Source organism: Notothenia coriiceps, unplaced genomic scaffold (genome assembly GCF_000735185.1).
Source record: "Notothenia coriiceps isolate Sejong01 unplaced genomic scaffold, NC01 NC01_scaffold00016686, whole genome shotgun sequence".
NCBI classification, from domain to species: Eukaryota; Metazoa; Chordata; class Actinopteri; order Perciformes; family Nototheniidae; genus Notothenia; species Notothenia coriiceps.
In genome coordinates this window covers 62,177-72,867 of record NW_011349387.1, presented here as the reverse complement: position 1 = coordinate 72,867, position 10,691 = coordinate 62,177, and the positions used below count along the sequence as shown (strand labels likewise).

Sequence of the window (10,691 nt, the reverse complement as noted above, 5' to 3'; positions counted from 1 at the left end):
GGCTGCTGGAATTAATATAGGAGGATTCATGTAACAGGTTATATGCACGATAATTACTAAAAATATAATTGATGGTGGGGTTTATTCACATGTAGTGTTAATGCCTGGAAACAAAACACATGTCCGTGTTTAAATAAGTTGACATGTTTGCCTTGGTTTACACTGTCCCTCTTCTAAGACTGGATTTACATTTAAAGTGTTTTCATTGAAGGTGTGTCCTCCCTCCCCTGCAGGCTGGAAGTGGGGCCTGTTGTGTTTGATGGAGTCTTAGGAAAACACGTGTAAACACATGTGGAGTGAAATGGCCCATCAGAGACTCTCCCGGTAGCAGACTCGTTTCTACAAATGAGCTTTGTTGGGGAGGGGGGGGGGCTTCACAGCGGGAAGTCTGCAGCTTCACAGCTTCCGAATCGCCCTTTCTCACCTAATGAGGACACTCATAAAACCCGCTGATAAGACCGCAGACAAAGGGCCGTGTAATGGAGTGGGGGGTGGCCCGGGAGAGAATAGCTCGTGTAGCAAAAAGGAGTTAAAACAGAACCCACCTGGGCGGCGAGAAATGACCCGAGTTTGGTCTAAAAAAAGGATATTTTACGCACAAGACTTTTACGCACAGCGCGGCGCAGATGTTAAAGTTTGTCTCCCGGTGTTCATGATGCAGATTTGTTCACGCCCGTCACCCTGAAGACACTCCGGTGTGTGTGTTGACCTGAGGCCCGGTGTTTTCCTCCGCAGACTGTTGGGGAGAAAATGGAGTGTGTGCCTTTAAGGCGCCCGACTGCCTGTCGCTTTCTGCTGCGGAGAGACTGACGCCCTCTGGACACAGTGGACACTTGAGCGGCGGCAGAACACCATCCTGGAGAAGTTCAAAGAGAAAACAACCACTCTCCCTGTTAAAAAGAAAAGTCTCGGATTTGTTAACAGCGCTGAGGTAAGTTTAAACCCCCTCTCTCTTTATTGTGTCGCTGTTTCCTGCACTGCTTTCTCTTGTGGCTGCGTGCGAGTGAAACAAAGTTTTTGGTGTTAGCGATGTGCCCCAAAAAAGAGAGGTGAAGAAACGCGTCCATGAGTGAGGCAGCTAATGTTCCTCACATGTTCTCTGCTGAAGTGGAACAATGTGCAGCAAAGTGGTGAAGTGTAAAAAGCAACAGACAGTGTGTTCACGCGCTACACTTTGGGAAAAATAGGTGAAGGAGGCTGATGTTGCCAGATGTCTGTGTTGTTATCCCTCTGTAACAGTGTGAGTGAGATCTGGCTTTGAATGAAATGTGACGCAGGCCTTTTAGAAAAGTGATGTTTACATGTCAAAGTTCTTCTAGATCACAAAGCTGAAATGTCCCTTTATTTTGTACTCACTTCTTTACGTTTTTGCTGCAGTTTGTAGCACTACAATTACGTTTTTAATATACTACAATATTAAAACAAACCAGTCCTGTACTGTAAAAGTACTCGAATAAAGAGAATACAGATAAAGACATGATTCATTATTGTTGCTTAATTCTACATTTACTAAAATTCATCAGCAGTTCATGGTTATAAAACAAGATATTACATTTTACAGTTATGCAACTAATGTTTATTTTCTTATGGATTAATCTGTATTTATTGTCTCGTTTCATCTATTGGTTTATTTAAAGTGAGAGAATAGATGAAAAAGTCTACTCCCATATTCTTGAAGTCAAAATGTATAACTTTAAATGTCTTTTCCTGCTGAATCCAAAACCTAAAGTTGTTCTATTTAACATAAACAAATGAAGGAAATCGCCTTCTTTTGGAAGCCCTTTTTGCATTAAAGACTACCGGCATGGTGATGGGTTCAGCTCTTCTTACTTTACTTTGCAACTTTATATCTGAATTGTGTAAAAAAAAAAAAGTGTCTCCTACTTTGTATTAGGAATCTCAAATTGTATAATTTCCATCACGCACCACCTTTTGTGTCCTCTTATCTTTTTAACTGCAGCTCTTCACTTCTCCTCCTGTGGAATGTGTGTGATGGAGTTGTGTTTATTTGTGCAGGTCTCTGAGGTCCTGTCCTGTGTCTCGTGTTGTTCTAGGTGTTTCCAGTGCCGTGCTGGTGAGCCGTCAGGATGAGGCCTGGTCAGCTGATCCTCCCCGCCGCCGCCGCGCTCCTCTTCCTCCTCGCAGGACTGTCCCCGACCTCCGGCTGCAACAAAGCCCTCTGCGCCAGCGACGTCAGCAAGTGTCTCATCCAGGTAAAACACATCCACCTTTTTCTTACATAACTACTCAGACTCTTTCCCTTCTGGCTGCACTGATTCTCTGAGTCACTAGCAAATTAATTGCACGAGGTATTTGGGAGTTTGGATCTTTATTTTAATTTTAAACGATATTTGTGGCAAAATGTTGTGTCTCTGGCTCCTCCAACAATGCAACTCACAATATACTTAAAGAGGCCCTCTTTTGCTTTTGGGCGTTGTCCCTTTCTTGTAGTGTTATATAGGTTTTTATGGATGTAATTGGTCTGTAAAGGCTAAAAGCCCTGTGTTCCCCCCAGAAGGAGCTTCTCTCCTGCCCCCCTCACTGCTTGACACGCCTCCATTGGACTCCTTTGTTTACTTCCGTAACATAGTGACATCACTATGTTACACTTGTGCATCTATTGGCTAGTAATCCAACAAACTGAACATGATAGGCTAAAGGGCGGGACATCTCTAAACGGTTGACCAATCACAACAGAGCTGGCCAGCTAACCAATCAGAGCAGACTGGGCTCTGGTTTCAGACAGAGGGTGAAAAGAGGTGCTGCAGCACAGACAGTATGAGAGAAATAAAGAGCTTTATGATTATTAAAGCACGTTAACATGTCACAGTAGAGACACAACATAAAATGTTGAACCTGAAAATCACCACAATAAGCCCCTTTTTAAATGTTAAACTTAATGAATGGATTTCTGTTTGTTGGTGTTAAACGTTTTTTAAACTACATGTCTCAAAATGTGGATCGCTGCAAGATCCAAAATATGTAAACAGCAGACCTCCACTGTGAAGTTTTGATTCTCTACCTCACTGCTCAGTAACAAACAGACAGATACCCTTGCTGAGTGCTGCTGATCATTTCTGTAGATTAAAGTGGGAACATTTATATTACAGAACATCCAAGTTCAAGCTTTTCTTCCTTCAGTGTTACAGCTGTTTTTTTGTAAACAGAGATTTCAATTTCTCTTTAACAAGAACCTAAATTAAATTTCGTCTGCAGCCGGAGTCGATTTCAAGTTTAGAGCAGTTGAAAGCTTGTTTTAATCATATTTAAATTAGCGTTAAACTGGCAGAACGAACTAAAAACTACACAAGAAAATATGCTCCCGCTGTTATGTCTTTTAGGCAGGTTTTTGAAAACTCTTCAGATGAAAACAGAACTCCTGAAACCCAGCCGCAGCCTAAATCGAGTTAATTTTGGTCCGTGAATCTGGAGCAGAGAACAAAGATGGAATCTGTTGGGAAGAATTCAAAATGCATTCCTTCAATAAGCCGAGTAAAGTCAGGAGGAAGGTTTTTCCCACAGCGAGCAGCAAAGATCTCACTGTCAGTTTCATGCACACCTGCTCTCTACCTGTACAGAAACACTTCTTTGATTTATGTGCGGTTTCCTTTTTATTTGCACTCCTCTGACTTCTGTTGACTTTCTGACATCACTTCCTTGGTGTCACTTTTTCCCTCACCCGTGAAGGCCAAAAGGTGAAGGACAGAGGGAGTTTCCCTGCTGCCTAACACGAATCCTCTCATCTAATCCCGTTTTATTTTAACGAGAAAATATGATGAGAAGTGTGGGCCTGTTTTTCCCAGAACCTGTCAAGTCAAATTTGAGCTGCCGCTTGTCCACTGTCCTTCTGGGTGTGTGTGTTTGACCTGCTGTGTGTTTAGTGGCCCTGCCCCTCACATCAACATCAGTAAAGTACTGTGTTTAACCTCAGTGGCCATTTCACCTGTGTGACCTTAGCTAACCAAAGCTATTATTATTATTATTATTATTATTTTCTTGCAGGCAGTTGAGGTAGACTTGATTGTTGGCACAGAAAGTTGAGCTGATAATTAAGGCTTTTGTTTGGAAATGAGATGTGGAAAAAAGGCAGAATAGATGAAGGATAGATGGCAAATTCCAATTAAAGTTGCAATAGTAGTTTGATTAAACATTTGTTTTCTTTTAGACATGTTTTGGTATTTAAACATCTGTTCAGTTCTCTGTATGATGGAACTAGAGATGTAGAGTTTGTGATAATCCTGATCAAATTTAAAAGGAGCAGCTTGTTAAGTTAAAGAAATTCAACGTACATTGAGGTGTAAAGGAATTCCTTAAACAAGTTTAGTAACAATTAAGATATGATGATAAGGGCTTCAGGTTAGTGGAGATTATTTGGTTTGGGTACACTTAAAGTGCTTGAAAAAATTGCCTTTTCTCTTTGGTATGGACTAAAGATCAGAAATTTTTTTTAAAGATTGAGTTCTTAAAAATTGTGTTGAGCATTTCTCACAATTTTCTGTGGAAATAGCATTAAACCGGTTTTAATACAGTAGATACAAAGTCATTCATGTCCATGCTTTTCCCAGGGTAATGACTTGCTGTTGGGCCTCTGTTCCTGAAAATCACTTTGTTACAGAATATATGTTCTGGTTTAGATTCCTTAATAAAAGTGCAATGATTAAATTACCTTGAATCTGGGCCCTCGGGGGTCTGCGCCCTCAGACGTTGCCCACTTTGCTCGGTTGGTAATCTTTTTCCTCTTCCGCCCTCATTTGGACAAAGTGAACCTGCAGTAACCTAATTGTACGTTGCTTTAAGGGAAACTCTCCTTGCGGCATGGCAATAAGGACACAACAAGACATGCAGTACATAAATACTTTAAATATAAACTGTTAAACATTACTCTTAAAGCTGCAACCCTCAATTGCAAACCCACAATCTAGAGGCCGAAAGCAAATGGATAAATGCATTTACTATTGCTAAGTTAAAAACTGAAATTCTCGCTTTAAAATATGTTTTAACTCCAGACAAGTCCATCTGTCAATTTTGTTTATAAAAATATCTATAAATCTGTTTACTTCACTTAAATATCACAAGTTATTGAACACATGACAATTGCTAGAGCCCAATGCCTTCATGACATGTTGATTGTTTTATAGGTAAAAGCCATTAAGAAAAGATGATTTTAAAGCGAGATTTAGCTGATTTTAACATTTTAAAAGCATAAACAAATACAAAAACGATCTAGATTTTTAGTTTTTAACTTTACAGGAAATAAAGTCTCTATTGGGCTTTGGAAACTATCAGACCAGATTGTTTTCAAGGATTTTTTTTACACAAACTTATTGTTACAAAAACCACAAATTCTCCTCCTTTGGCACAATTTAAACCCCAGCAGAACATTTGTGGTGGCTTCTTGTTCTTCTTCACTTCCAGGTGGCTTATTTCTTCCGATCAATCACTTGTAGCTCTGTAGCTTTGTCGACCCCGCCGACTCCGACCCGCCGGCTGTCAGAGGCGAGAGCGATGGTTTTGTGAAGGAGAAACTCTCCCCGCCTGCAGCCCCTCTGGAGCAGCTCCATGTTGCTTGTGATTAGTGGGATCTGCTGCCCGACGCTCGCTTTTACGCTCTGCTGCCATCTCAAGTCATTTGTCTGAATTCCCCAAAACCCCCGAGGGTGGGAGAACATGAGAGGAGGGAGGGGAGGCTGAGGTCAGGAGGAGGTGTGTGTTGGGGGAGGTTGGCTGAGGGAAATGTACAGTTTAGTAGTGCAGAGATTCACAAGCCGGTTCTCTACAGGGTGGGGCAGCAGATTTCAAAGTTAACACACAGCAGCGGTCGCTCTGCAGGACGAGGCTGCACATGTTCACTTTCTCCCCACAGCCCCTTTGTCTCGCTGCAGCTGAGTTGTCACTGATTACAGCATGTTTCTGCCTGAGGGAAGCCAAGTAGAAGCTCTGAAGGCAGTCGAGATAACCTCATCAGGGAGGAGGATGTTGATTGTAGGGTTGCAACTGCGATTCATCTTGGGCATATGATTGGTCATTTTGAGTCATTTCTTTCATTTTACAGAATAAACAGTTTCAATTGTTTTGACCAACCATCTGTCCAAAACCCAAAGAGATTCAGTTTAATTTAAGACAAAGAAAAGCAGCAGATTCCGGATTTAAATAATTTATTCTATTTTTGCTTGATAAATAACTTTGACAAAGCTAGGCAAGCAGTTTCCCCTGCATACAATCTCTATGCTAAGCTAAGCTAAGCTAATCACCTCCTGGCTATAGCTTCTTACCCGATAGATACAAAAATGTTAATCTATTTATTTTGATGTAGTGTTTGTAGATATTTTAAAAATAGGAAAGGCTAGTACTTCCCCTACTCCTATTATTTAAGCTAAACTAAGCTTAGGCTACCTGCTAGCTCTTCCTCTAAAATCACAAATTGTACTTTTACAATTTAACTTTATGCTGAACAAATAATGAACAATGTGGTGATTAGCATGATATGGAAGAGCTAGTTTGTAAAGCTAGGCTAGCTGTTTCGCCCTGCTTCTAGTCATTAAGCTAAGCTAGGCTAAGCTCCCCCTGGCTATACCTAGACATCCAACTTCTTCATATTTAGGTAAAACTTGTCAAGAAAGTGAATAACTATTTTTCTGAACTATTTAATTATAGAAGTATAGTGTTTTTATGTAAATATTTTAAGCATTGGAAAGGCTAACTTTATCCCCTGCGTACATTATTTATGCCAAGCTTAGCTAATCACCTAATGTTTCTAGCTTCTAACTTTCCAGACATGGGAAGTAACAATATTCTCATTTAATAGGTTGATTTTTTTTTGGTGGTCTATAACCACAATGGTTGAATTCTTTATTTAAAAGGGATAAAGTGCTTGAATGTAGATATTTTAAACTTTGAAAGAGCTAGCCGGTTCTCCCTGTGTCCAGTGTTTATGCTAAGCTAACCATCTCCTGGCTCTCTCTGTTAAAGCATCTTTTATTTCCATATGGTTGTTAAAAGTTTCCTGAATTGTGAAATACGAGAGCCATGCTTTCCCCCGGGGCAGCTGTTTAGTTTTTTATAATTCCACCTTGGAGAGTCATAATTACTCCTGGCATCAGATCTTGATCAGAGGTTTGCGGATAGAGGCTGGTGATTAAGTGAACTGTGTGTGGTTTTGCAATCCCTCGCTTGGTGAGTCATGGGAGAGTCTTTTATCATCGGCTTGACTGTTTTTGTGTAGGAGATGGCTTCTGTGAACATCTAAAGAAGGAGAAGAAATAACAGAAAAGAAAGCAGAAGGGAAGAAAGAATGGTGGAAAGAGGCTGAAGGGAGAAGGGAGGAAAGGAGGGGGAAAGTGTGTTGTTGGTGGAGCAGACATGTTCTGTTCTCCAGGTGTTTTCTTCTCCCTCCCTCCCTCCCTCTGTTTCTCCCCCTCCACCTCCCTCATCGCGGTGACCTTGACTTGGAGGAATGTGCTCCCTGTTCTGTGTCAGGAGAAAACGGGGAGGTGGGGGGAAGAAAGAAAGAGGAACTCACCCACTTTTCAACCCCACCTACACATCTAGTTTCCTTCACTGTCTCTCCGTCCCCAGAGACAAGCTGCAGTTGAGGAATGAAGATATTTAAGACTTTTTTAGAAGAGTTATGGCATCACCAGAGGCTGCATGGTTTTGGGATGTTTGCAGATAAACTCTTGTAATAACATTACCTTATTTTTTACAAGAGCCAACATGAGAAGTTTGCTGCAGAGCTTTTCCCCCCTCTGTTGTCATTTCTGTGGAGGAAGCATTTAGGAAAGAAGAACCAAATGAAACAGATCTTTAGTTTAAAAGTTGTAAGAAATCACTTGGCTAAAGTTAATGCATGCACACATTTCATAACAAAGCATTGTTTTTAATCTTGTTGTAGTTGCACTGCATTACCTTTTTAATACATAATGTACTGAATATGTCTGCAGGTTTTAGACTTGAACTTATAAATAAGGAAACATTGATCCAGCTTTTTACTTTGATAAGTAAAATATAAAGAACTATTAGCAGCAAATTGTACTCAGTCGCAACTCTGCAAAATGGCTTGAATTAAAGGTGGGGTATGTAATTTATTTCAGAAACACTTGTTGTTATATTCCATGGAATTCTCTTAACATCCCGATAGCAATGAATATATTAAATGCTTTGACAATAAAAACATAAAAAAATGTCATCTGTGGAAGCCGTAGCGCTGTAAAAAACACGACCAATCATCTGAGCCGGCCCGGCTAAAGTAACTGGATGCCCTACCTGCCTGTCAGCCTTCCATCTGTGCACAAACTTATCTCGTGCCCTCATTGGTCATGTGCGCGTTCGTGTGTGTTGGAGGAGGGGCTCTGTCAGGAAGTCGGAAGGAAGGGGCAGATTTTTTCCGGTTGTGTATTTTCAAATTCTAGCGCACTCGAGCTGGTTTCTCCAAAATGACATACCCCACCTTTAAATCTATTATTTATTATATAATTGTGTTGTTAGGTCTATATTCCTGATTCCTTAGTGTTAAAAGCAGCATCTTAATATACATATTTCAAGGTATATTTTACACTGCATATACTATTGGGTACGTTCATTGACAACAATGTATATTTAATAAACTTAGCAGATGTTTTGACATATAAAATCTTCATCTCGGAAGTAACACAGGTACATGTATTTCATAATTCCCTTTAAAGTGTAGAGGAGGACAAGTTGGAGTACAGTACTTGAGCCTCAGCTTCAGTGTAAAAACCATTCAAGAAAATTATTAGTGAACTTTGACATGTCAGAACCTGCTCTGTTTATGAATGGAAACAGCAGAAGGTTAGTTTTCTCTCTCAGTTATCGGGGTGTTGCATACTTTGATAGACACAGTAATAGTTAGTGTGCATGAAGGGAACCTGCTGTTGCTCTGTGTGTTTTAATGGTACGTCTGCAGCAGCACAGCCACTTGTTGAGTCTGCTGTGGGATTTCTAACACTGAGACCTGCGTGTTTTACACTGAACATTGTTCTTCATTTGATATTTAATGTGTAATGCATGGCTTCCTTTTTTTATTTCTGCTAAAATGACATGAATAAGCTCAATGGGAAAACATTTTCCACTGAAGTTTTGACCGAAATCGCAGTAATGAAACGTTTTGAACCCAGATGAAACAATTAAACAAGAGCAAACCTCTTGAATGTATAGAAACCAAAGGGTTGATAATATATCAACATATACTACACCACTGTTTTGAATCCAACCAAAATGTGGAGGATGAATCTTGCTACTGTTTACTTAGTTTACTTATCTTTGTTAACCCTCCTCTTAAACTTAAATGTATAAAAGCAACAAAAAAAACACTTAACATTGTTATAGTACCGTGATACTTTCTGGCTTTTATAACTGTATTAAAAATATATAATAGGATTTTGAACTGATGATGTTTCAGTACGCTATAAAAAATGGTACTTGTGTTCGGGTTTCTCTTAGAACATTTTACCAGGAACACAAAGGGTGTTTTTTTTTAATTATTATGATTATCTATAAACAGTTGGGATCTGTTAAACTAATAAATAAGTCAAGCCAATGTTAACAAGCTCAAATCTATTAATATAAGAAGAAATTAAGATGAAGTGAAATCTATTTGAGTCGATGAGTCTACATTTCCTGGCTCCCAGATGGTTTTACCCACATTATTTTGGGAACAAAAATCTTGAGGATTTTCGGTAATCTTTATTATGTTACATGCATGTTGTTTAATGTGTGTGTGTGTGTGTGTGTCCTTCAGGAGCTGTGCCAGTGTCGCCCGTCAGACGGGAACTGCTCCTGCTGTAAGGAGTGCATGCTGTGTCTGGGGAACCTCTGGGAAGAGTGCTGCGACTGCGTGGGTGAGTTAGCGTCTGCGTTTATTAGCTACATATTTTACAGCTGACAGCAAAGTTAAGTCAGCATTTCATTTCAGGATTTACTTTGTAGCCCACGCTCCGCGATGACTGTCGAGCTGAACATCTGTAGAAGAGATTAGTGCCAGCAAAGGTTGTTTTTAAGTCGTATGAATCATGAACTTTGTCAGGTACAACTTTAAAGTTAAACCACAGGAGTGAAATGGAGTCGGAGCTTTTATTTATTGTGAATAAATCCCATTTCAAATCCTCCTCAAGTCCTACATGTAAAACTTTGTCATCTGGAGCTTCTGCTGCTTTTATTCACCAGATCAAGACCTTCTCCATCATAGCTCCAACGCAAATGTTGAAAATCGACTAAAATATTTTAAATAAATTGCAGTGATTAAATAAAATAAAATATAATTCAACCTATTACAGTTTTAACATACTGTATTAAGTTCAAAGTGTTCAACTCAAATTAATTCTTAAAATGAACTTAATCAAAACAATATATTTCTCCACTATTACAGGGTGTCCGCGGGGTCTTAAAAAGTATTACAAGTTGATCAATAAATTTAGCGAAAATGAAGGCTATTAAAAAGTATTAAACGGCATTTTCCAAGGTATTACATTTTGTAGCTTGTTTTCAATAAGTATATAAATTTTCCAAAGAGGTTGTATTCTACAGTCTGCCTGAATGTAATCATTGCGTAGGTGTGTAGTGTGATTCTGTGTAGTTTATTTTAGGGCTGTATCGGAATATTCATTCATTGGAGTACTATTCGGGTTTCAATTTCGTTATTCGTTTTGTTTGTTTTTTCGTTTTCTTCCCGGTTT

General features: G+C 39.6%; 1 protein-coding gene across 2 annotated transcripts in view; it reads left to right on the top strand.

Annotated features, from left to right (window-relative positions):
• Positions 1 to 442: 442 nt before the first annotated feature.
• The window catches only part of twsg1a (twisted gastrulation BMP signaling modulator 1a), a 16,367-nt gene continuing 6,118 nt past the window's right edge, over positions 443 to 10,691 (top strand). Inside the window, exons 1-3 of one of the 2 annotated variants that reach the window (XM_010776068.1) lie at positions 443 to 931; positions 2,017 to 2,213; positions 9,758 to 9,857. In XM_010776068.1, the coding sequence (XP_010774370.1) occupies positions 2,088 to 2,213; positions 9,758 to 9,857 (226 nt within the window). In that variant the 5' untranslated portion in view covers positions 443 to 931; positions 2,017 to 2,087. The remainder of the gene's footprint in view (positions 932 to 2,016; positions 2,214 to 9,757; positions 9,858 to 10,691) is intronic. The other variant, XM_010776067.1, reaches the window with a different exon arrangement.